This window comes from Lepidochelys olivacea (genome assembly GCF_965140295.1).
Source record: "Lepidochelys olivacea isolate rLepOli2 genome assembly, chromosome: 7".
Classification (NCBI taxonomy): domain Eukaryota; kingdom Metazoa; phylum Chordata; order Testudines; family Cheloniidae; genus Lepidochelys; species Lepidochelys olivacea.
In genome coordinates this window covers 106,592,085-106,618,823 of record NC_140417.1, presented here as the reverse complement: position 1 = coordinate 106,618,823, position 26,739 = coordinate 106,592,085, and the positions used below count along the sequence as shown (strand labels likewise).

The 26,739-nt window shown below is 41.0% G+C and overlaps 2 protein-coding genes across 4 annotated transcripts in view; one reads left to right on the top strand and one right to left on the bottom strand.

The window, feature by feature from the left end:
* The window catches only part of LOC311523253 (scavenger receptor cysteine-rich domain-containing protein DMBT1-like), a gene marked incomplete at its 5' end in the record, with an annotated part of 28,284 nt that extends 24,624 nt beyond the window's left edge, over nt 1–3,660 (top strand). The window contains 2 exons of the mRNA XM_084633025.1: nt 2,411–2,575; nt 3,302–3,660. Coding sequence (XP_084489151.1) covers nt 2,411–2,575; nt 3,302–3,539 — 403 coding nt within the window. The 3' untranslated portion in view covers nt 3,540–3,660. The remainder of the gene's footprint in view (nt 1–2,410; nt 2,576–3,301) is intronic.
* LOC311523874 (ATPase PAAT) lies at nt 3,372–21,243 on the bottom strand. Of its 3 annotated transcripts, XM_084634377.1 has the most exons (7): nt 20,921–21,243; nt 14,031–14,234; nt 13,033–13,102; nt 12,230–12,436; nt 10,469–10,944; nt 4,172–4,242; nt 3,372–3,474 (listed from the first exon to the last, which is right to left on the bottom strand). In XM_084634377.1, exons 1-6 carry the CDS (start codon nt 21,121–21,123, stop codon nt 4,206–4,208), a joined length of 1,197 nt encoding a protein of 398 aa, XP_084490503.1. In that variant the 5' UTR covers nt 21,124–21,243; the 3' UTR covers nt 3,372–3,474; nt 4,172–4,205. The 3 variants fall into 3 exon arrangements, with proteins under 3 accessions (XP_084490503.1, XP_084490502.1, XP_084490501.1); XM_084634376.1 differs by lacking the exons at nt 3,372–3,474; nt 4,172–4,242; nt 20,921–21,243 and adding exons at nt 8,055–8,563; nt 15,815–15,995; XM_084634375.1 differs by lacking the exons at nt 3,372–3,474; nt 4,172–4,242 and adding an exon at nt 8,059–8,563 and having other exon boundaries at nt 20,921–21,240.
* Nucleotides 21,244–26,739: the final 5,496 nt, after the last annotated feature.

The window sequence follows — 26,739 nt, the reverse complement described above, 5'->3', positions numbered from 1 at the left end:
GTTAGTCTGTAGTCGCAAAAAGAAAAGGAGTACTAGTGGCACCTTAGAGACTAACCAATTTATTTGAGCATAAGCTTTCGTGAGCTACAGCTCATTTCATCGGATGCATTCAGTGGAAAATACAGTGAGGAGATTTATATACACACAGAACATGAAAAAATGGGTGTTATCATACACACTGTAAGGAGAGTGCTTTTAAGATTCCTAAAAGATTCTCAATGGGAAGAAACCACTGTAATATTTATATCACCATGTAGTTTTGTGAGATCCAACACTTGGGGGATTGATCTGGGGACCTCTGGAGCTGAAAAAACGAGCAGCTACAACTGGAGCTAAAGAGCCAAAGTTCCTTAGCCAGCTTTGTGATAGACATATCCTCTATAAATTAGGCATAGAAGCACCACTAACACACCTACACAGAAATAAGTTTATTGTAAACATAACTCAAAGGAAACATTCAAGGGTCCAGTCCTGATCCAGATGAAATTTGTGGCTAAACTACTGACTTTAGGGGAAGCACACTCAGACTTCCTTTCCCCACATTTTTGCTTTAGGATTTGTTGGGTTCTGGATGGTTTAAGGATTGGGTAGGGTGCTGGCTGCTTATTTTGGACAATTAAGGAGAGAAGGTGGGTGAGATAATATCTTTTATCGGACCAACTTCTGTTGGTGAGAGAGAAAAGCTTTCGAGCCACACAGAGCTCTTCACTGAACTTGGTCCAATAAAAGATATTACTTCACCCACCTTGTCTCTCTAATATTCTGGGACCAACATGACTATAACTACGTTGCATATTTTTGACAATGTCTTTTCCTTTGTTCTGTGGAAGCAGTATGTGTCATGTTCAATAATGCACTTGGGCCTGGAGACTTTAGAAATCCTGTTTTCTTGAGTTAAAAGAGAAAGAGGTGCCTAGCCTTGTGCTGGATTTCTCCCACTGCAGTACCTAGCAAAGAAAATCATGAGGTTCACCAAAGATCCCAAAGGTCCAGTACACAGAGTATCATCTTATGTGCAGCACCATACAACTGCTGGAAGAGTACAGTAGGACATATAAAAATTCTAGGCACAATGGCTGCCACAGTTCATCAAGAAAATTGTGATCCGATTACAACATACATATAGATACCATGGCTGGCCTATCTTTTGTTAGGTTGTCTGTGAGCTCACACCACTGAGGACCCATATAGCTACTTCCCTATCTATCTCCCTATGCTGACACCAGGTTCAAACCTGCAGACATTAATCATGCAAGATTCCCACTGAGATCATCTGGAGTCCTGTACATGTAAGATCTGTTGCATTAGGCATCCCACCTCCATTTTTATGTCCAATCAACACAATAGTGGCTTCACACAATGTTGAAGAAAATGGAAACTAAATTATGGCCAAAACACACCAACAGATTAAAACCTCCCACCCTTCTTTGACCTAGAAAGGAAACAAGACCAACAGAAGTTACAGATGAGAAATGCATATTAGATCATTCAGTTCATCTCTCGTCCTGGGCACACTTGTCTCCTACAGTATTTTTTCCAGTGTTTTGCCCAGTCTAGTTTAAATATTCCACATAATGGGTCTTCCTTCACAAGCCTCAAGAGGCATACCCTAATACCTTTTACCATCAAGACATTTTTTCTTGATATTCAGACTAAATTTTCCCTCTGTTAATTCCATGCAAGACCAATGATCTAGCACAGGAGTTCTCAAACTTCATTGCACCGTGACCCCCTTCTGACAACAAAAATTACTACACGACCCCAACATGGGGGAACCAAAGCCTGAGCTCACCTGAACCCCACCATATTGTGGGGGAGCCCAAGCCTCACTGCCCTGGGCTGGGGGCGGCCAAAGCCCAAGGGCTTCACTCCCAGGCAGCAGGGCCTGTAACCTGAGCCCTACCACCCAGCAAGTCTAACACCAACCCTGGATACCCAATTAAAATGGGGTCATGACCCACTTTGGGGTCCCGACCCACAGTTTGAGAACTGCTGATCTAGCATAAAAGGCCATCTAAAAATATTCAAGCTGAAACCACTTTTTCACCTGTACTCAAACAATTCACTGCTGGCTCATCTGACTTTTGGATAACTTGTAGTGCATTACAGCTATCTAGGTTGTAATATTTCAACAAGACCTTTGAAGCACTGTACTGTGTATTTTATTTAATGTTTTAACAGGTAAGTAATGGGACTATCAACTATTCCAACACAGTCAGAGCATCCACTTCTGGTAATTTCATCACCAGGGCAAAGAGTCCTCAGTTACATTTCACCTGCAGAATGGACCAGAGCACGATAGCAGACATCATGCACATAGTTAATGAGTCTGACTCTTTAGAAACTGATGAAACTCAGTATGGATGATTCATGTGAAACTTTCCTTTTATGAATCACCATCTTTTTCAAGCCCCGTGAATGATTTCCCAAACTTTGTTGGCCTAAACCAGGACTTATACATTCAAGCCACTCTCTACAGCCCTGATCCAAATTTGATGTTGTTTATAGACACATGTGTAGCATCTCCTGATTCCTATGACTTTACAACTGTAAAATACGATTTAATCAAGAGAGGGTAAGGAAAATATTGAACTCACAGTTTAAAATGATTTTTTAAATGTAACTGACCTCATAGGGGACAGCAGCAGGGTTTGAACCTTGGCCTCACCGACCTAAAAGCCTCTACCATTTTGAGGTAAAGGAATGTGTATATATTAGCTAGCTGCAGTAGCCTTTTGTATAAACCAGCCATTAAAAGGAACAAAGAATCACACTTTTCATAGTGTGGATTACATATAATCCCATGGATGTATTCTACATATGGAAGGATTTGGAAAGAGAAACTAGTTTAAAATCTCTATAGAAATTTCCCATCTCAGTAAAATAAATTGCAGAAATTGTGAAACAAAGGTTTGGGTTTCTCTTCTTTTGTTTTTTATTTTTAGAAAATCCAAATGGGAAATAAAAAATAACATTAGAAAGATAGCAAGGCTCTTTATCCATATTTTTGAAAGATGCTTTCCGAAAGTATTCTTTTAAAATTCCATTGCGTGTTTTCAAAATGTTTTTGCATTTATTTCATTATTTACACTCCATCTCTGTGTATTAGGAATTTCATATTGCAAATGTTTATTAACCTTGTTGTTTCAAATGCATGAAGTAAAGTTCCAGTCAAGTCAACTTATGATGCAACAAAAGTGTTTATTTTTATGTAGCACAAAGTCACATGGCATAATACAATCTCCATATTTTATTATGCTGTGAGAACAGACTAATTTTATGTATTTTTTTCTTTTCTCAGGTGTGTAAAAGATGATACCTACACTACTTACACTTCATCAAACAAAAAAATTGTTCAGTTCCAATTTAAAGCCTTTCAGTTTTTTAATGGATACTCTACAGTTTACCTCCAGTGCAAAGTGGTGGTGTGCAAGGTGTACGATTATTCTTCCCGATGCTATCAGGGCTGTGTAACTAGGAACAAGAGAGAGACAAGTTCTGGCCAGGAAAATGTGACCGTTGTTGGGCCACTAAGCTGAAGTGAAAGAATCCCACTAACTCAGATGGGTGTATTATCAATTTAACATGATGTTATTTCAATCGCTTTTACCGTCAAAAGGATTGATTCATTGCATGATTTCCTGCTGATGAGCTCTAGAAGCATTTTTACCAGTGTAGCAAATTCCTAATAAACATCCTAATATAATAAATATAATAATATTATAATATATTATAATATAATATTACATCCTAATATACATCTGAATATGTTCCTTATCTGTCTTTACCATTCCCTAATTTCAAATCTGTTACGTTTACTTCCTAGACAAATAAAAGCCTATAATTCTCTTCAATAAATAATTTTGGTTATAAAAATATAGGTGAACCAGATTGATTTTCTGATCTAGACTTAGTGACAACAGAATCTTCTTGTGGCTATTCAAATTCCGCCCCCCTTTTCTTACATCATACTACCACTGAATAGCATGAGTGTTTATAGTTTAAGAACAATTATATAACTATATATTTATCTCAACTCACACTCATTCACAATGCAGTTGGGGAAAGGGTTGAGGTACAGGACCAGTCTATTATCACTTTGCTCTCAATAGTAATCATTTTGGTCCCTGCTGGACTTATTTTGAAAACCAAAGTGAGCAGAGATACATACCGAATGTGATCAGACGCAGAGGACCACAAGGCATCTATATATGGCACCAACGTGCAATATGATTCAAGCATCTAAATTTAAATAAATAAATAACTTAAGTTGGAGGAAAATAATGCCACAAATGTATTATGATAGGTTTCTGTAGTCAGTTTCCCTTGTTGCTGCTGATTAATCATAGAATATCAGGGTTGGAAGGGACCCCTGAAGGTCATCTAGTCCAACCCCCTACTCGAAGCAGGACCAATTCCCAGTTAAATCATCCCAGCCAGGGCTTTGTCAAGCCTGACCTTAAAAACTTCTAAGGAAGGAGATTCTACCACCTCCCTAGGTAACGCATTCCAGTGTTTCACCACCCTCTTAATGAAAAAGTTTTTCCTAATATCCAATCTAAACCTCCCCCACTGCAACTTGAGACCATTACTCCTCGTTCTGTCATCTGCTACCATTGAGAACAGTCTAGAGCCATCCTCTTTGGAACCCCCTTTCAGGTAGTTGAAAGCAGCTATCAAATCCCCCCTCATTCTTCTCTTCTGCAGGCTAAACAATCCCAGCTCCCTTAGCCTCTCCTCATAAGTCATGTGTTCTAGACCCCTAATCATTTTTGTTGCCCTTCGCTGGACTCTCTCCAATTTATCCACATCCTTCTTGTAGTGTGGGGCCCAAAACTGGACACAGTACTCCAGATGAGGCCTCACCAATGTCGAATAGAGGGGAACGATCACGTCCCTCGATCTGCTCGCTATGCCCCTACTTATACATCCCAAAATGCCATTGGCCTTCTTGGCAACAAGGGCACACTGCTGACTCATATCCAGCTTCTCGTCCACTGTCACCCCTAGGTCCTTTTCCGCAGAACTGCTGCCTAGCCATTCGGTCCCTAGTCTGTAGCGGTGCATTGGATTCTTCCATCGTAAGTGCAGGACCCTGCACTTATCCTTATTGAACCTCATCAGATTTCTTTTGGCCCAATCCTCCAATTTGTCTAGGTCCTTCTATATCCTATCCCTCCCCTCCAGCGTATCTACCACTCCTCCCAGTTTAGTATCATCTGCAAATTTGCTGAGAGTGCAATCCACACCATCCTCCAGATCATTTATGAAGATATTGAACAAAACCGGCCCCAGGACCGACCCTTGGATAATAGAATCATTAGATTAGAAAGACAGCTATTTTTAAATATAAATTCTCTCTGTTATAACCAGCTGCTTTATCCTTTTTCTGCTCTAGTAACTTCCATGATGTTAGAATCCAGTATTTATAGTCTCACCATTCTGTACTATAGAGGTGATTTTGAAGCTAAGCATACAGAATTGTCTTCTTTCGAAAGACTTAGTGCATCAGACAGGAAAAGCCTGATTATAAAGGAGAAATATTCTGTATAAACACAGTATCTTGATAGTCAATTGCAGAACTGCCTAAATAATAAAATGGTTATACGAGAAGGGAGACTGACTAAAATTATGATGATTTACATAAGTTTGGAGAGCCTCTTAATGGTCAAGTTTCTAATTTAACTATATTCTAATTAATCAAATTAGTTATTTTCTTTGGAATGAGAATGGTATTTACAACTCTGTATTTGATTTAAATCTGAATAGATTATATTTAGTCACCATGTTTAACATGCAAAAATGATCTCACCTTCAAATTATGTGCAATACCATGTGATGCAATAAAGCTTTTTCTTGCAACTTTTTGTCTTGAGCTTCATACTTGAAAAGATGAAAATAGAAGCATCTGTGTTTATACTTATTAAAGATAGAATAAATGCATTATGATGCTTGAAAATTATGGAGATGGACACATTAAAATTGCTTAAAGAGAGAGAGACATTATATAGCATATCACTTTATGGAGAACATAGTTCTAAGACTGCCTCTAATGTAAGAGATTTGTTCAGATCTGTTACTTATTTTAAAGGAAGTAAATAAAACTTGCTGTCCTGAAACAATGCAATGCTGTTGGCTTGAAAGAATATTTCAATCGTAATATTTAAATAAATTGTGCATGGGGCTGTCTATTAAGAGCACTTAGAAATTCAAATTTAATTGAATACAGCTGCTCACTTAAAGAGGTTTCACAAAAAAAATTATTAAACCTGTGCTTTGCATCTGCCGCCTTCTACATATAGTGAAGTACACTAGAACGCGCATCTATATAGCCCAAATTCACATATAACACGGTTGCGGCCATGGATCCCAAATTTAATTACTTTAATTGAAATTCATTTTAACACAGTACCATGCATGGATCCCAAATCCCGTGTTCTAGCAAGGGTCTGGTGTACTTAGATCTGACCTACATAGCCTAAAATCATTTGGGTCCTTTCTGCCACAAAGTCTTTCTCTGTCCTTGTGATACTCTAGGACAGGGATTGGCAAACTGTGGCACGCAGCCAGTCAGAGAAATCGGCTGACGGACTGGGACGGTTTGTTTATGGTTTGCCGGCATGGGCCCAGGGCTGTGCTGGCCGCCACTTCCTACAGCCCCCATTGGCCTGGAACAGCAAACCGCAGCCAGTGGGAGCTGCCATCCACCAAACCTGCTGATGCTACATGTAAACAAACTGTCCTGGCCCACCAGTGGATTTCCCTGATGGGCCATGGGCCAAAGGCTGCTGATCCCTGCTCTAGAAACTGCAGTAGCCTCAGGCACTTGAGCTGGTGATTCCCTGGTTTAAGTAGGAAGAGGGGCTGCTGGCAGGGTCTTCTCAGTGAAGCAACCTCAACTCTGGAACTGATCTCTACAGTACCTGGATGTGATAACCTTAAAGGCATACTGCACGGCTCATCAGTTTTTCTTTGCATGAGGGAGCAGGGTAGGAGGAGGAAAAAGAGGTGGTGGGGAGAAGAGAATGTAGGATAGGCTGGATACAGAACAGTCAATGGGGGCAGCTACTTAATAGCCACTGCCCACGCTGACACTTAATTTTTTTTTTGTATTTATTTTAAAATTTGTACATTTTGGTTTCAAACATTTTAGATATTTGAATAGAATACATTACATTAAGCTATTTGGAAATCAATTCTGTTCTACTTGCTCTCAGATGGATGGGAATGAAGATTAACAAGTTAGACTAAAATTTAATATAAAGTATAAGCAGAAACTTCAGATGTGTAGCTATCTCTGTCCTTTTGAAATATAGCTTCTCATAGTTCATGAGTCAAATTCTATTCTATAAGTAAAAATGCCCATAATTAAAAAAATACATATCTCTATTTCTTCACAGAAAGGAGGACTGTCTGCTTCTCAAAAAGGAAGATATTGCCTTTATCTCTGTGAAGCCAGATGAGTGTAGAACATCTGTAGTCTCTGCCAATGCAGTAAACATTGGGTGAAGGAGGATTCTAAGCCACCTTTCTACCTTCCTGATCCTGGAGCAACCATAATACTGTAGGGTCATTCCTCTGGTTCCGGATTGCCATAATGCAGCAGATCCTGTCCCATCAGACTCCCTATATAAGAGGGGACCCCCTTACATGCTTCTTTAGGGCAGTTTCTGCTACTACTGAGGTTCTGACCAATACTCTACATTAAATCCATCCAAGCAGTTGTGTGCTTGTTTTGAAATGAGCATCAATAGAGAAGGTCTGTCATTTAGCCCATCGATAATAGTCAATTCACTTTCTGTACTGTGCTTCAGTTCAGCTTAAGATGCATCAGATAATGATTCTGAACTGGTGCGTTAGAAGTAAAAGGTGCCCTCTTGTTATCCTTTAACCGAAGAAAAAAAATGAACTAAAAACTAAACAGAAACTGAATTCTGTTTTTTAAATCTTCTAGTAATGGGTTGCAAATAAAACAAAACAATTAAGCTAATAAATAGAAAAGTTACAACTCACTTTATTTATAGCACGAATGTCATAGTTCAAGTGGAGGTTGACAAAATGTATTCCAAGTGGCTTTTTAGAAATATTTTTTAATTAAATAAGCCACAAAAATACATACAAAATTCTTATACTTGTGAAAAATGACATTATTACAGATGTTTTATAACACTAACATTTAGTGTACAATACTGGGCAGAATTACAGTAACAAATGTAACAAACAACTTGGGGGGTTTATAATTAGTTTAATAAATATTAAGCTTTGTAAAGACATCAAAATAAATACTTGCCCCTGGAAAGTATTTATATTGGGGTCCTCTCTTTCAAATATTGTCTATCTCTCGCCATTTGAGAGTCCTTCTCCAGAGTCATAGTGTTCTTGTGACATTTTGTTCGTTTTGGAGTTTTGAACCATGTCCATTAACAGAACAACTTTAGTATCTATATGTTCCTGAAGTTTCTGCATACTTTGATCAATATAGTCCATTAGTTTTTTCTCCATCAGTTCCATATTTTTGGATATGACCTTTTCCAAGTAGGAGCAAATAGGCTGCTGTTCCCTTCTGTAAGAATGTAAATATAAATAATTAGTCATTCCTATTTTTAATATGGAGTCAGTGATCATGCTGGCTAACTGGCATAAATAGAGATCCCAGTGCCTCAAGGAAGGGCACTGAAGTTTTGAAGTATTATTGGGTTTCTTAGAATACGTACTCAGTAGAGGAGGTACTCTTGATGTTAAAGTCTAAATAATAAATACTTACACCTTTACTACACAGAAGGCCTAATTTTGGCCAAACACACACACACACACACAGTACAACATACATTAGTCAGATGTATATCATAAGTGCAAGATTTGTCCTATTTTACATTAGAATTTGTACCTTTACTTGTACAACTAACCAAACAAAATACTTTCTGAAGTTTGTAAGAGTTAAGGTACTATGCTAATCTGTGTTTAATGTAATCTTACCCCAATATTTAAAATGGTAATTTTTTTGTATTTTTTAAGAAAAGATTAGCACACTAATCTGTACAAATTTTACTTTATGCTTCCATACCTGCATAGTGAGAAACAAAGTTAGGGAATTCTCAGAAGAATAGCAGCACAAAAGCCACACATCATATCCATATGATGGACTTACATTATTTATCATAGTATTTATGGGAGTACGAAATAGTGAAAAAAATGTTTGCAAAAAAAAAAAATTGGCTTCCACTTGCAAAGTGACAAGAGTATTTATCAATTTGGACCAGCCAGTCACAAGTTTCAACTTTTTGCCATTTAGGGGTTGTGGGTTTTTTGGTTTTTTTCCCCGCCTTAAACACAATCTTTTTGTACGTATTTAAATGCAAGAGCTATCTTCCCCCCCTTTTAAATGTCTCAAAAATTAACAAATTTGTACTAAAACTTTCCAAGATATTCACCATACCCAAACCAGGGGATTGGAGGGAGGGGGAAAAAAAAACCAAACCAAACAAAAAAACCCCACTACCTTGTTAAATCACTTCCCACATGTAACCAATGCAATGTGGTGTTTGTCAAGCTGCAACAGAGGGAAAGTTAGCTAGAGTTCTGTCATTTTTCAATACTGCTATTCAGAACCTAGTGGGCAGCAGTTTCAATAAACTGATCATCTTCAGTCTGCTGATACTTGGGAAAGATATGAGCTTTAGCGCAGGCAGACACGTGAGCTTTTCACTAGGTGGGAGTACCCGAAAAATGGAGACACCCCACTCATACAAGTTCTTGGAGAAACAGAATGAGAATGCACCTTTTGCCACTTAGCAGCCATAGAAGGTTTTGGAGTAAAGGCTTCACATTTATCACATCTACTAGGCAGAGGCTCATAAATCAGAAATGGAGCCACCAAACACAGTTCAAGTAGAATGCCCAGGTAAGGAATACCAGCGCTTTCCCCTTTCCTGGCAGCTGGAGAGGTCTGAATTCTCACCAGAGTGCTGCCACCTATAAAGCATTCCTTTTCCTTTCCACCATCTTTCATAGCTTTAGACTATTATGCATCTGGTAACATGGGAGAGAAAAAGTTAAAGATAAGTATACTATAGAGACTTTGGCAATACAAGTGGAAAGAGAAAAATATAGGGGAGGAGGTAGAGTACATAATGTAGGTAAAGCAAGAATGTGATAAAGGGGAAGAAAAGAAAGACACCTAGAACACCACAGAAAAAGGTACACCATGATCTGCCACTGGAAAGAAACCAGGAATAGTATGAAGGTAATAATGAAAAATATTCTATTCAATACATTTCAAAATGCTGATTGACATTGTTAGTTAAATAGGAATTCATAGCTGTTATATTCCTTTAAATTGCAATGGTGGGGCTTTGTGGTGAGTGTCATCATGGCAGATTTTTTTTTTTTTTTTTAAAAACTACCATTACCAACAAGGCACGGTCCACAGGCTAGGACAGGCTTGATACACATATCCAACTTAACTTACCCAATAGTTTGAATGCCTTCCTCTTCATCCATTGTACTCTTCTCAAAATGCTTATTCCCATCGTCTAGCCGAAGATGATTTACTTGACCACATAAGTTTTGAAGAAAAGGAAGCAGCAGCCCAGAACTGGGCATATTTGGGTTTGCACTTGCTTGCTCTTGCATTAACGATGACAACATAACTTTAAAATCATTTCCAGGAAGAGGAGTGCTTTGTTGCATAGTTTTAAGTGTTTCAAGATCAGGAATATTCTCTCTACCAGGTATCCATGTTTTCATGCCAGTATATGTTTTTAAATCTCCAAAAACTGTTTCAGTTGTCAAACAACTTTTAAAAGGAAAGGGTTCATCGGATGATTGGTCTAATCCTTTAAAAGCAGCTGCATTGTGAAATCCATCAACTGTATGCTTGTCTCCAAAGACAGATTCTCTTTTTCCAAAGATACATTGAAGTTTGTCTCCAAGAGGAAAACTGTTCTAATGGAAATAAGAAAGTGTACATATTTAATGTGTTATTTTTTAATATAAATCTACGGAAATAATAGCTGTGCCTCTTCCCCTCCCCCCAAAATGTGTAAGCATTCTGTAGCATTTTAGATAACGATAGAATTGCATTCCATTCTCACCAGTGTAAAGTTTACTCAGAATGAATGTGATATGAAAGCTTTATTAGAATGCAAGTTATGTACTGATAATTCTACAGAATAAAGAAATCATGTGAACGTGACTAACATTTGCAAGATGAAGGTTTAGAGTAGCTACAAATTTCGTTAGATTGAACTTCAATTATTGAAGCAGGAGTTGACTAAATTAGGGCTCCAATACCAAAGGTTACTCCATGTGGGTGAGTGCAGGGGTCCGTACATATGCTTCTCTTCGCAGGATTGAGGCCTATATCCAATAGTTATTACTATAAGTACTTCCACTTTTATTTGGAGGAAACATTTTCTTGTAATGAAGATACAAGGGTTTTTTAAAAACAAAAAAACCCACTATACACACACCACACAATTCTCAATACAAAGTAGTGACAGCTCAGTTGTAACAAACTATTAAAATTATAATAGTCTGCCATCTCAAGTTCCAAGATCACTTTTTATCATTTTATTTTAGCAAGAAAGTTGTGACGTTTTCCGTTTGGATGCAAATCTCAGGAGTTATCAATGTTTGGTTAGTTTAAGGCTGGATTTCTGCTACAAGTGGCTGATCCTTAAAAATCCTTGACATTTCAGTTGGCACAGAATGGGGCTGCACAGATACTAAATGTTATTTCCTGCAGGAAACACATTAACACCTCACATACTCAGTGATCTGCATTGACTAGTACCTAATTTTTAGTTGAATGGTGTAAGTTTTGTCCTAAAAAACCTGAAATGGGCAGACTGTTACTATAATACTACAGTTTTAAAAGGAACTGCCCATAGCTGCAGATCTCAACCTAACAGCCCCCCTGTTTTAAATGGAGAGGGGAGGAAGGTTTGGTGGCATAACGTTTTTAGTGGGGAGTCTTCAACTCTAGAATTCAGTCAGTCAGCTTGGCTTGAGTGGCCTTCAGAGCATGTTGCAAGGCTCATCTACGTTCCCAGTCTTGTTACAGTGGTGGTGGCTGAATGAGGTTTGAAATAATAAGAAGTTTGTTTGGAGAGGTCTTTTTGATTGAATGAGTTTGGAATATGCATGTAATATGGACACAAAACGCAAAGTTCTGGATTCTGCGTTTTTATAAATTTAAATAAATGAAAAAAAAAGTGTGGTAACTTGCCTTCTGCTGAAGTCGAACCATATTCATGAGCTGCTGAGCACCTGGAGATAACTTTGACCCAATGGATTCCACCATAGTTTGAACTCTGTCTAGATCTACGTTTGATCCTAATGAAGAAAGATCTGAGGCAGATTTTGCAGAAACTGATCTTACTTGTACTACAATTTTAGTTAGGAGTACTCTTTGTCTTTCACCAATGGAAAGCAGCTATTGAAAAACAAAGAAAAATAAATAAGATTTTAGAACAAAGTACTACTTTGGAAATTAAAAGGTCATTTAATGGAAAAGTGAGACCTGTTTAATAGACTTCAGACTGCTATTATTCTGAGTAGTACTCACATTGAAATAGAATATGAGTGCAGATCTGTTAGGCTCTTATCTTGCCAACACTTAAGCACGTTTAAACTTCATGCATGTGAATAGTCCCATTCAGTACAATGAGACTAATCACATATGTAAAGTTACAAATGTGCATGTTTGTGTACAATGAGAATTTTAGGCATTGATCCCACAAACATCTAGAATATGTCTATTTTACAAAATTAGGTGTTTCTTTAAGAGCATCCCCCCCCCACACACACACACACTCATGCACACACTTTAATAATGACATTTTTTACGTGGATTTGACATGAGAACCCTGGTATAAAAATCCACCTACATTTTTAAAGAGAATACTCAAACCACATCTTAGGTTGATGTAAACCTAACTATTATCATCTGAGTATCAGATAATGCAAAAAAAAAAAAAATCACATAAGTAATAAAAAAAGAATTTAAAAACATTTTGTGGAACTTCCTACCTTAATTCTACAAGAGGTTGTGGAGTACTCCAATTTAAGATACTTTTTGTATAAGGTAACCTTGTCATTTCTGTTAGAAAAAAAATAAATGAGAACTGAGAAATCTCTATATGGTAAATGCTACATAAATGCATTCTACAGGAGCACAAAAATATCAGCTATTATATTCAGATAAAAGATGACCCACTCGGCTCTTCTCATTAACAGAATATTTTGGTTTGAACACTGAAATTCAGTCTGGATTTAATCATATGGCTGGCGCGCACACACACACACACACGTTCCTAGTTTTTTCATGCATGGTATCCATACGATTTTTTTTCCTAGTTTTGGCTTGACTGATTTGCTAATTTAAGAACCAGCCAGTCAAACAACATATCTGGCCAAACGTTGATGTACTGTAATTAAAATCTACCTCCTTTTAATTCCCCCCCGCCCACTCCACAGGCAAAAATCTTGCCAAGTATACAAGAAGAATCAATACTGACTTATTTATTTTCATTAAATTCTCTTTATATATGGCTCCAAAGAGAATAAAGTGATCCTAAATGGCTTTTAGGGATTACTACTGAGTTAAATACTTTATCTCACCGAAAACAGTAGCTGACAGCCTTAACCATCTGTTTGGCACAGACAACACAATGGCAATGTAAACCACTAATGTGCCTCAACAATGACATGGAGGGCCCACCTTGAAGGGTGAGAAGTGCAGTTTCTATGCCCATTCATTCCTTGGTCTCTGCTGAGACTGTCAAGGCTGCACAAATTGCGTTGGTGGTTTTTGTGATGTGGATATCTTACCACTAAAAACCTCAATTGAGACGAAACACCCAATGGATAGCAACACATTTTGTTCACTAAGACAGCTGGGCTACATTTAAGCCAACAGTCTAAAAGCAATATAATCCATCCCCAGCTCCCCCAAAACAGCCAGTTTCCTTTTCAAATGGATTTAATAAGCAAATATTAAACAAAGCCTACATAATGAAGACACTTACCTATCATTCTGGATGGTGCAGACATTCTGTCCCCTACCAGTTCCACAATACTCTTCTCCTACATATACTTCCATGTTTCTTGCCTCACTTACAATTCCAACACAGACTATTTGCTCAGATCCATGAGGATCACACTGCAGGTACAGTAAGCAGGGAGTTTCCTTTTCATCATTTAAACGTCTCTCCAAAACCAAAGAGTTCTCCCTAGAAATATAAGAAACATTCTGTTTAAGAAATTTAACTACATTTTATTTATTTAACCTATGCTTTCCAGGTAACACTATAGTTTATAAAACAAACAAGAATTCCCCATTTAAAGTGATTCAGTTTTTAAGAGAATGGTTACATAATCTATACTTTTGTAACAGAAGTATTTACCACATTACTTTCAAAGCAGTATCCTTTAGGAAGAACAAACGCTACAATTACAGGTTGTGTGTGTGTGGTGGGGGGGGGGGGGAGGGAGGGTATATTTATATCACATGTTTTACAAATTTCAAAACTTGCTGTGGATTCAGTCTGCAATGAAAACTAATGGCTGTGCCACATCTGAAGGAAGTTTTGCTCCCAAATACTGTTTTAAATGTTGGGGGGAGGAGAGAGGGGACAGGGAACTTGTGCTATCAATATGTTTAGCTACACACACAGGGAGATCCCTACCCTGAAATACACTAATCAGTCCCAATGATGTGCTAGTTCTCACAGGGCATGTTCTGATAAGCATGGACACAAATCAGATGTCAAGAATTATAACATTCAAAAACCAGTCAGAGAACACTTCAATCTCTCTGGTCACTTGATTAGAGACCTAAAAGTCGCAATATTACAACAAAAAAAACTTCAAACGAGACTCCAACGAGAGACTGCTGAATTGGAATTAATTTGCAAACTGGACACCATTAAGTTAGGCTTGAATAAAGACTGGGAGTGGATGTGTCATTACACAAAGTAAAACTATTTCCCCATGTTTATTTTTCCCCCGCTACTGTTCCTCACATATTCTTGTCAACTGCTGGAAATGGCCCATCTTGATTATCACTATAAAAGGTTTCTCTCTCCTCCTGGTAATAGCTCACCTTAACTGATCACTCTCCTTATAGTGTGTATGGTAACACCCATTGTTTCATGTTCTCTGTGTATATAAAGTCAGCCTACTGTATTTTCCAGTGCATGCATCTGATGAAGTGGCTGTAGCCCACAAAAGCGTCTGCTCAAATAAATCTGTTAGTCTCTAAGGTGCCACAAGTACTCCTGTTCTTTTTGAGGATACAGACTAACACTGCTGCTACTCTGAAACTAATCAGGTCTAGTCACTTCTCTTTCCATTAAAAGAGACAGCAGCAGAGCAGTGTACCTATTGCACCGAGGGCAGAGTTGTAATCTCCCCGTGGTGGGGGAGGGGTGGCGGCAGAGGACAAATACACCTGCCCGGACACGGTGAACCTGAGTGAAGACTCACTGTGAGCATAGGCATCTATTCCGGCCTCAGTACAGAGCCTTGCACTAGGGAGAACAGCCCTGTAGCCAGGGCCCCACAGCCAGGGGGCAGGCATCAGAAACTGCCTTCAGGGCCCCAGCCTGAGCCCATCGCACCCTGTCATAAATATAAAGTGAAGGGTAAACACCTTTAAATCCCTCTAGGCTAAACCTTAAATTACAAAAAGACACAAAAACAGGAATATCCATTCCATTCAGCACAACTTATTTTATCAGCCATTTAAACAAAACAGAATCTAATGCATATCTAACTAGATTGCTTACTGACTTTTTACAGGAGTTCTTACCTGCATTCCTGCTCTGGTCCCGGCAAAAGCAAGACACAGACAGAGAGAACCTTTTGTTTCTCCCCCCCAACTCTAGCTTTGAAAGCATCTTGTCTCCTCATTGGTCATTTTGGTCAGGTGCCAGCGACGCTGTCTTAGCTTCTTAACCCGAGGAACGTTGACATGGTGGCAGAGCGGTGGGATTAATTTGAAATCATTTTGAGATTTTTTGAACCAGAAGCACAGATTTTAAAAGGAATTTTTTTTTTCCTTTGGGCTGCTGGAAAGCAGGTTAAGCTGAAAGCAGTTAAGAGTTTTTTGTCTCTCCTTGGGGGCCAGAGCAGAGACAAAAGGGAATTGTCTTTTGTGAGCTGGAGTTTTCTCTACTTAAAGGCAGGGTAGTTAACCTCCTGCAGGGAAATTCACAAGTCTTCACAGACCTGAAAAGGTGGGGGTTTTTTTTTTTTTGTTTGTTTTGTTTTTTTTTTAGCTAAGAGCAACTGGAGGCTTTTTCTGTCTATTTGCCTGGAGACAAAGGTGTTAAAAAAAAAAAAATTAAGGATTTTTCTGTAGGCTGACAATCACTATCAGAGAACATAGGTATCCGGTTACAACACAACCTGTTGTTTTTTTTGACAAGCCAAGTTTTTTGTTTGTGTGTTTTATTTCTAACTCTCGGGTGTAAAATGAGTTAAAAACAGAGAGGCAAACATGACAGAAACCAAGGAAAAAGCCCAAGAGGCTGCCCACAGGAGAGCTATGGAGGCAAAGGAAAAAGAGAGGAAGCATGAGATGGAGAAGGCAAAGGCTGAGCGGAATCTACTGGATAACCCTAACGATCCTTCCCCAACAATCCACAAATGGAAGCGACTAGGTCCACAATGATGAATCCAGAGATATTGCTGAATATTTTCTCACCTTTGAGAGACTGTGCACTCTCCATAAAATTCCTGAAGCTCACAAGATGACCATATTGGTCACAAAATTAACTGGAAGAGCTCTGGACATATTCAATAAGATGCCTATTGATGAGGCTTCTGACTATACTAAGTTCAAGGATTTGGTTTTAAAGAAATTTTCAAATTACATCTGAAACGTACAGAGTAAAATTTCGAACCCTTAAGAGAGAGCCTGGACTAAGTAATGTGGCTTATCTAAACCAGATGAAGGGTCTGTTAGATAAATGGGTCCAAGGGGTGTCACTAGCTTTGACAGAATGTGTGATTTGATAGCTCAGGAGCAATTCCTGAATATGTCCAAGGAAGAAATAAACAGTGTTTATGCGATAAGGAAGTGGACTCAGCAGAAAGTCTTGCTTCTTATGCTGATCGATACGAGCAGTCCCAGACTGCCAGAGAGGTGGGGCAAGCTGGAACAAAACAGGTGAAGGGAGGAGAGAGGAACAACCCTGGTCGCAGTTGGAGTGGATACCAGAAGGAACACCCTCAGACCACACCTTACTACCAGGGGCAGCCCAAGACCCCAACAATACTCCAGAGACTTTATCGTCCTGCCACACCTTTCTCCAGCAACCCACCTCGCCCCAGTGACCCTTCAGCTGGACGATGTTTTAAATGTAACAAGCTGGGGCATGTAAAGGCCAACTGCCCCAAGAACCCCAACCGAGTACAGTTCATTGCACTGGAATCTCTCCAGAGGTCCTCAGGCCCAGATACCTCCCAGATACCCTCGAAGTGGAGGGAAACTGTGAGTGTGGGTGGGAAGAAGGTCACCGCTTGGAGGGTCATGGGAGCACAAGTGTCGGCTATCCATGCTTTCTTAGTGGACCCCAATTTAATTGACCCAGAGATCCAAGTGACACTTCAACTCTTCAAGTCCAACTCTTTCAATTTGCCTGCAGACAAGTTGCCTGTCCAGTATAAGGCCTGGTCAGGAACATGGACTTTTACAGTATATGATGATTATCCCATCCCCATACTGTTGGGGGAAGACTTGGCCAATCATGTGAAGCTAGCCAAAGGGGTGGGAATGGTCACCCGCAGCCAGGCTAAGCAAGCCGTCACGCCTAGCTCTGTTCTGGAAAACTTCTACCAGGACCTGGTCAGAGGTGATGGACCCAGACCCCATGCCAACGTCTGCAACAGCAGTAGTGGATCCAGTCCCAGAGACCCAGACAGAGCCAGCCCCAGAACCAGCGGAACAACCAGCACCAGACCCACTGCCAGCACTGAATCCAGTACTTGCAACCCCAACACCAGAGGGCCCCACCGAACCTGAACCGGCAGCAGCCGATAATCCTGCACAAGAGGCTCAGCCGGAGCCTGAACCCCAACATAGTGCACCAGCGAAGAGCGGTTCACAGTCAATGGAAACAGCCCCATCCCCTACATCGCTCCCAGAGGGACCAAGCCTAGGTCCACAATCCAATGAGGAACTGATGTCTCCAGCATCAAGGAAACAGTTCCAGACTGAACAGGAAGCAGATGAACGCCTCCAGAGAGCTTGGACAGTGACACGGAGCAACCCACTGCCTCTCTGCTCTTCTTTAATTTTTTGGATCGATTAGATTTGTCAGTTTACAGCCCAGGGAGGAGATGACGCTGAGTGGCCTAAAGGTGTCTACTACGAAGGGAAAAGTGCTGGTGGCGTGGAAGAGGTAAACCTCTCCATGACCCTTAGGCGTATGCAGCGACAACAGATCAAGGAGTTGTGCACTAGCTACGTGCCGACGTTCCCAGCCACCCCTGGACTGACTGAACGGGTATACCACTCCACTGACACAGGTAATGCTCACCCAATTAAAGTCCAACCTTACCAGGTGTCTCCTCAAGCTAAAACTGCTATAGAACGGGAGATCCAGGATATGTTACAGATTGGTGTAATCCGCCCCTCTGGCGGTGCGTGGCCATCTCCAGTGGTTCTAGTTCCCAAACCAGATGGGGAGATACATTTTTGCGTGGACTACTGTAAGCTAAATGCTGTAACTCGCCCAGACAACTATCCAATGCCACGCACAGGTGAACTATTAGAGAAACAGGGACAGGCCTAGTTCATCTCTACCTTGGACTTAACCAAAGGGTACTGGCAGGTACCGCTAGATGAATCCGCCAAGGAAAAGTCAGCCTTCACCACATATGTCGGACTGTATGAATTTAAATGTACTCCCTTTCGGGCTGTGGAATGCACCCGCCACCTTCCAAAGACTTATAGATGGTCTCCTAGAGGAATTAGGAGACTATACAGTCACCTACCTTGACGATGTGGCCATATTTTCAGATTCCTGGGCAGAACACCTGGAACATCCACAAAAAGTCTTTGAGCGCATAAGGGAGGCAGGACTAACTCTTAAGGCTAAGAAGTGTCAAACAGACCTAAACAGAGTGACTTACCTTGGACACCAGGCGGTTCAAGGAACTATCAACCCCCTACAGGCCAAAGTGGATGCTATCCAAATGTGGTCTGTCCCAAAGTCAAAAATACAGGTGCAATCCTTCTTAGGCTTGGCCAGATATTACAGGTGATTTGTACCGCAATACAGCCAAATCGCCGCCTCACTGACAGACCTAACCAAAAAGAAACAGCTAAATGCCGTTCAGTGGACCGAAGAGTACCAGAAGGCCTTTAACCAGCTTAAGGCGAAACTCATGTCTGACCCTGTGCTAAGGGCCCCAGACTTTGACAAACCATTCCTAGTAACTACAGATGCGTCAGAGCACGGTGTGGGAGCAGTTTTAATGCAGAAAGGACCAGATCAAGAATTCCACCCTGTAGTGTTTCTCAGCAAGAAGCTGTCTGAAAGGGAAAGCAACTGGTCAGTCAGTGAAAAAGAATGTTATGCCATTGTCTATGTTCTGGAAAAGCTACGCCCATACGTTTGGGGACAGCGTTTCCACCTACAAACCGACCATGCTACGCTACAGTGGCTTCACACCGTCAAAGAAACTAACAAAAAACTTCTTCGGTGGAGTTTAGCTCTCCAAGATTTTGATTTCGACATCCAACACATCTCAGGAGCTTCTAACGAAGTGGCTGATGCACTCTCCCCTGAAAATTTCCCAGAATCAACTGGTTAAAATTGTCCTTGAGATGTGAAAAATATTGTTAGTCTTTATATACTTGGTAGTATATTTAAAGGTGCATGTGTCTTATTCACTCTGTTTTCTCCTAGAGCTCCAGAAAGAAATCACAGCCAGTGTTTCACCCTATCTGTGATTTGGGGGGCGTGTCATAAATATAAAGGGAAAGGTAAACACCTTTAAATCCCTCCTGGTCAGAAGAAAAACCCTTTCACCTGTAAAGGGTTAAGAAGCTAAGACAACGTCGCTGGCACCTGACCAAAATAACCAATGAGGAGACAAGATACTTTCAAAGCTGGAGGGAGGTGGAAGAAACAAAGGGTTCTCTCTGTCTATGTGTTGCTTTTGCCAGGACCAGAGCAGGAATGCAGGTCAGAACTCCTGTAAAGAGTTAGTAAGCAATCTAGTCAGATATGTGTTAGATTCTGTTTTGTTTAAATGGCTGATAAAATAAGTTGTGCTGAATGGAATAGATATTCCTGTTTTTGTGTCTTTTTGTAATTTAAGGTTTAGCCTAAAGGGATTTTCTATGTTTTAAATCTGATTACCCTGTAAGGTATTTACCATCCTTATTTTACAAAGGTGATTCTTTTACTTTTTCTTCTATTAAAATTCTTCTTTTAAGAACCTGATTGCTTTTTCATTGTTCTTAAAATCAAAGGGTTTGGGTTTGTGTTCACCTGTGCAAAGTGGTGAGGATATTTATCAAGCCTTCTCCAGGAAAGGGGGTGCAGGGCTTCGGGGGGAAAGACGTTTCCAAGTGGGCTCTTTCCCGGTTATATTTGTTAGACGCTTCATGGTTGCAGCAATAAGGTCCAGGGGCAAAAGGTAAAATAGTTCGTACCTTGGGGAAGGTACTGGTAAAAGTAAGCTTAGGAGGTTTTCATGCAGGTCCCCACATCTGTACCCTAGAGTTCAGCCTGGGGAAGGAACCCTGACACACCCCAAGGCGAGGGTATGGGGGGGGGGGGAGAGTCCTCAGGACTCCATGCGAGAGAAGAGGTTCAGATCCACACCCCGCCCGGGATCCGGATCAAGCCTCCACTTCCCCGCAGGCGTGTAGGTGCCTGTGTTCCTGGGCGTTCCCTACCCGTGCTCAGGCGGCGCCAGCGCCTCGCCGTCACTGGCTCCCTCGGGAAGGAGACGCAGGGTGTCCGCCAGGCCCCCGGGAGACGAGGGGGAAGCGCAGTCCCAGGAGCAGCCGGCAGCGATGCGGGGGTGCCGGAGGGGGCCACTGGCGCTGCGGCGGCCAGCCTCGGTTGCCGCAACGCCCGCCAGGCTGCCGCTCGCCATCGCAACCGTCCTCCTCGAGGCCAACAGTCCCCTTCCGCGCCGGCCAGAAATAACCAGAACATGCTCCCCACCGGACACCGTTCCCGCTGGAACGTCCGCCTTTCAACGGTCACGGGGCATTCCGGCCCAGCTGCTGATTGGCTCGCAACCTTCCCGTTCTGCCCCATCCCCAGAGCGTCTCACGCGTCTCAGCCGCTGGGTGGCGCGCGTGCGCAGAGTGGCAGTGGCGCTCGCTTCCGCTTCCGTGCTTAGCTTCTGAGCGAGCGCGCGCTAGGGCCAGGGCGGCGGTGGTTGCGTGTGACGCGGCCTGAGGGAAGGTAGCTGCCGGCCCAGATAGCGCGTGGCTTGCAGCTGCGTCCTGCCCTGGGCCCGTTACCAGTCAGAAGAGCTGTTGGGTGGAAACTGTACAGCCCGAGCCCCATTCCGTGAAAGGCCCCTTGGTGCGAGCAGCGCCGGCCTCAGCCCCACGTTCCCCTTCAAGGGGGCTGCGCTCCTTCCCGGGGAATGGGCCCGGCCCAGGGGGGACGTGACCATGCCTGGTGCTCCTGGCCTTGCACCCTGAAGGCCTCCTGCACACACCGTGAATACCTTGTGCCGTTCTGGTCGCCTTAGCTCAGAAAAAGATATATTAGCATTGGAAAAGGTACAGAGAGGGGCAACCAATAATTAGGGCTATGGAACAGCTTTCAGAGGAGGAGAGATTAAAAAAATTGGGAAAGAGATTGCAAAGGGGGGGGGGTGATCGAGGTCTATAAATCATGCCTGGTGTGGAAAAAGTGAGGAAGCATTACTTCACCTCTTCATATAACACAAGAACTAGGGGATACCCAATAAAATTAATAGGCAGCAGGTTTTTAAAAACAGAAGGAAGTATTCCACACAATGAACAGTCAAGCTGTGGAACTCTGCCAGAGGATGTTGTGACAGCCAAGATGATAGGGTTAAAGAAAGAACTAGATATGGTCATTGAGGATAGGTCCATCAATGACTATTAGCCAGGATGGGCAGGAATGGTGTCTCTAGCCTATTTGACAGAACCTGGGAATGGCTGACAGGACTGATGATTACCTGTTCTGTTCATTCCCATTGAAGCACCTGCCATTTGCTGCTATTGGAAGATAGGATAGTGGGCAAGATGGACCTTTGACCTGACCCAGTTTGGCCAGTCTTATATACTTTTCTCCTAGTCCCTGCAAGGTTTTCTCTGTGGTTTCACCACTGGTGGCTGGATTGTGGGGGCCCTGTCTGTAACATGCTGTGAGAGGTGGTGGGGGGAGGGAATGAGGGCCTAGGGCATATGAATCATCCTGAGAAATCAGACTAGATGTAGATAAATGAGAGTGAGATATCTGTGCTTGTGGTGAACTCTGTGACAGATTGGTTAGGTTGCAATCATGCCTGGTGCAGCCCTTCCCCCGCCCCACACACAAACTCACTCTCCTGCTGGTAATAGCCCATCCAAAGTGACCACTCTCTTCACAATGTGTATGATAATCAAGGTGGGCCATTTCCTGCACAAATCCAGGTTCTCTCACTCGATCACTCCCATACACACACAAACTCACTCTCCTGCTGGTAATAGCTTATCTAAAGTGATAATCAAGGTGGGCTATTTCCTGCACAAATCCAGGTTCTCTCACCCCCTCATCCCCCTCCAAAAACCACACACACAAACTCACTCTCCTGCTGGTAATAGCTTATCCAAAGTCGACCACTCTCCCTACAATGTGCATGATAATCAAGGTGGGCCATTTCCAGCACAAATCCAGGTTTTCTCACCCCCACATTCCCATACACACACAAACTCACTCTCCTGCTGGTAATAGGTTTTTGGAGGGGGGTGAGAGAACCTGGATTTGTGCAGGAAATGGCCCACCTTGATTATCATACATATTGTGAAGAGAGTGGTCCCTTTGGATGGGCTATTACCAGCAGGAGAGTGAGTTTGTGGGGGGGGGGGGCGGAGGGTGAGAAAGCCTGGATTTGTGCTGGAAATGGCCCAACTTGATGATCACTTTAGATAAGCTATTACCAGCAGGACAGTGGGGTGGGAGGAGGTATTGTTTCATGGTCTCTGTGTGTATATAATGTCTTCTGCAGTTTCCACGGTATGCATCCGATGAAGTGAGCTGTAGCTCACGAAAGCTCATGCTCAAATAAATTGGTTAGTCTCTAAGATGCCACAAGTACTCCTTTTCTTTTTGCGAAGACAGACTAACATGGCTGTTACTCTGAAACCTCCCTTTTCCTGCCCTCCTCCTAGAAAAATCAGTGGTTATTTTTTCATAACAGCCATGTGAGGTAGATAAGTAAAGAAGTGGAAAAGCTATTGGCTTGATCCTGCACTGTTGAAGTTGGAAGGGAATTTTGATGTTGATTTAACTTTGGAGCAGCATCAGAGCCTAAATACATAATGTGATAATAGTACACTTTTTCTGCTAAAAGAAAGAGTTGATTGCTGACTGGCTTTCATCATGCACACAGTCTTCAAATTTATTTTAGAATTTGTTACTGAACAGATTATTTCAGTGGATATTTATTGTGATTGATTATGATCTGTTTCACCTAACTCAAAATTCTTGTGTCTGAAGCGAACTTTTGTGTGAGAGTGAAGGACAAAAAGGAAAGTATAAAAAAACCCAGAAGATTATCAAATCTTGATCGTAAAAACAAGGATTTCAGTCTTCAGTTTAAACACTAAGACATGAAAGGCACTGCATTTGGTGAAATTTTGATATTGCTGTTAGAGGGTATAAGAACCAGGGGTCACCTAGTGAAATTAATAGGCAGCAGGTTTAAAACAAAAGGAAGTATTACTTTACACAACACACTGTCAACCTGTGGAACTCATTGCTACAGGATACAGGCCAAAACTATAAATAGGTTAAAAAAGAAATAAGTTCATGGAGGATAGGTCCATTAATGGCTATTAGCCAAGATGGCCAGGGACACAACCCCATGCTCTAGGTGTCCTAAGCCTCTAGCTGCCAGAAGCTGGGAGTCAACAATGGGCTAGATCACTCAATAATTGCCCTGTTCTGTTCATTCCCTCTGAAGCATCTGGCAATTGTCACTGTTGGAAGAGAGGATACTGGCCTAGATGCACCATTAGTCCGACCCAGTATGGCCTTTCTTATGTTCTTACGTTTTATTATCTTTATCCTGAGGATCCTTCCTCATGTAGGGTCTGATCCAGCTTCAGCTGAAGTCAGTATTAAAACCTCCCTCTACTGCAGTAGTGTAGCATCAAATCTTTGCTTTCTGAGGCTCTGATCCTGCAAAGACTGATGCACATGCTTAACTTTATCCACTGTGGCTCATGCTTTGAGATCAGTGGGACTGTTCTGTGTAATGTTAACTACATGTGTAAGTCTTTACTGGATTGGGACCTAACTTTTTTCTTCCCATCAAACAAAGCTTACAGAAATTATACACTTTTCAGAGTGGAATCAGTGCTGTCTTTACCTTTGTTGTCAGGAATTTTATTACACAGCAAGTTAAAGAGCTCTCAATCTCCCATCCCTCCAGCTGACCAGGAAAACAAAAGTCCAGATCTAGACATCCAACTTGAGTCTTCCGCCTGATCATGGAGAAGACTAATAATCAGTCATTGACCAACTCTATCACTATGTATGTATTTAAACCAGTATATAATATTTGAAAAAATGCCCAATAGCAGCTCTTTTTTCACTACCAACGTTATTGTAAAAACTGTTTCAGTGAGATGAAAAAGACCACTGAACATGTGATAACAACAAGGACTTTTTTTGTACCTATTACACAGGCTTAACTGTGCTGTTGGGTTAAGGCATACAGTCATAGAACCCAAATCTGCAAACATTGCGTGTATGGTAGTCCAGAATGAATTTGTTGAACGCTGATGAGACACCACAGAAATTAGAGATGGAAAATATCTATAAAGTTATGCATTTGTTTCCGGTGATTTCTGGATTATATGGTTAATGTGTGATTTCTGTGTGTTCATAGGGACAATATTTTCAAACATTTTTGTGAAATAAAAATTCCTAAAGTGCAAAACAGAGAACAATTACAAATTGAACCTGAGTAATTCTGGTGCATTTTAAGATGCATTTTTGTTGAGCTGGTTCATATGAATTCAGTAACCTAGCTTATATGATGCTTTGTTTTCCTGTCTAGCATTTGAGAGTATATTGTTGCTGGTCTCAGAATTCTGGTCTTTGATCTCAAAGGGTTTTAGAATAAATCAGTTTTGTCTTGTAATGGGGTCAGTCAGTTGGCTTCTCCAGTCAGCATTTACAATCATGTTATATTGGGTTTGTTGTAAGTTGTCTAACCAGTTTTTGAAAAGCACAATGTGAGAAATTTTATTTCCTTCTTCCTTGGGAGTGTTTGCTAACATGCCTGAAATACTCTTTCAGTGCTATCTATTGTTTGCCTTGACAACAAAAGATTCTAGTTTTTCCAGTTCTTTCATTTAGGGAAACTGCTGGTAAGAGCACCATCCTCAGTAAAACAGTGTTTCTAAACAGCTTAGTAGATGAAGTGTTTGCGCAGAGAAAAATAACCATGTTAAAATGCAGCTTACTTTTGTTTGGTTTTGGACTAATATTTATTGGAAAGCCAATTCATACAGCAGGTGAGCTTCAGTTTTAATATTCAGTGAGAAAGTTGCTGCAAATTATGCTCGTGCAAATAAGTCATGATCCAGAACTCTTTATTCAAGCAAAATTCTTGTACGAGTCCCAGAGAAATGTATTGACTGCAGGATGAGGTCTGTAGATACATCTTTTTTTCTGTGTGACAAGTGTGTAAGTATGGTATGTTCTTTTTCTGCTTCATTGGCCAGCTTGTATGACAAGCAGTCTTGCTTATTTTACCACCTGAACAGACTGGAATTCTGAGTGTAATGATCCTAGTCAGTTTAATAATGCACATTTATACCAATAGACAGGTTTATGTTCCTTGATTTCACTTAGTAGTAGTATGGTAGTGTATTATGGTAGTGCTTAGAAGCCAGGCCCCATTGTGTTAGGCTCTGTATAAAGTATTGGTTGTGACAGTTAGAATAACTGGCCCTCATCTGTGATGAACAATGGATAAAACATTTCAGGTCTTCTGTGATGTGAGGGAATTCTCCCTTAAAATAATTGTGTATTTTTGTTGGACTTCTCATTTTTTAATTTCTTATTAATTTTCATTTAGGATTCAACAAAATAATAGTGTGTGTGGACCATTACTTGTACAGCTGTATTTTTGTGACTCGATTACAGTAATTTTTTTGTACTTCCCTCCCCTTCTAGTATCAAGATATAAATTAATAGAACTTGTTTTAAAAATTAATTTGGTGATGTATTATATCTCTGATCATACAGCATTATGAAGATAATAGGATAAATGAGATATGCTTCCATTCCAATGCCATACTTTCACATAAAACAGACTGTGAGAAAATTCAATTCTATTGACAATGGTGATGCTCGTGAGTTAGGTGAGGGCAGGATTGTTTTCAATATGTAGAAAATTAGCTTTGTTACTGGACATTTCAGTATTCAGTATTTTTACAGGTGTGGTATTAGCATAAAGTTATGACCCTGGATCTCTGGAGTTCTAAACCCTATTCTGACCCTGACTCAA

Coding starts and splice junctions, on each gene's coding strand:
- LOC311523874 (XM_084634375.1), bottom strand. CDS start 21,123: ATGGCGAGCGGCAGCCTGGCGGGCGTTGCGGCAACCGAGGCTGGCCGC. Junction 14,235..20,920: donor CTGGCGCCGCCTGAGCACGG/GTAGGGAACGCC, acceptor TTATATTTCTAG/GGAGAACTCTTTGGTTTTGG. Junction 12,437..13,032: donor CAACCTCTTGTAGAATTAAG/GTAGGAAGTTCC, acceptor GTTTTTCAATAG/CTGCTTTCCATTGGTGAAAG.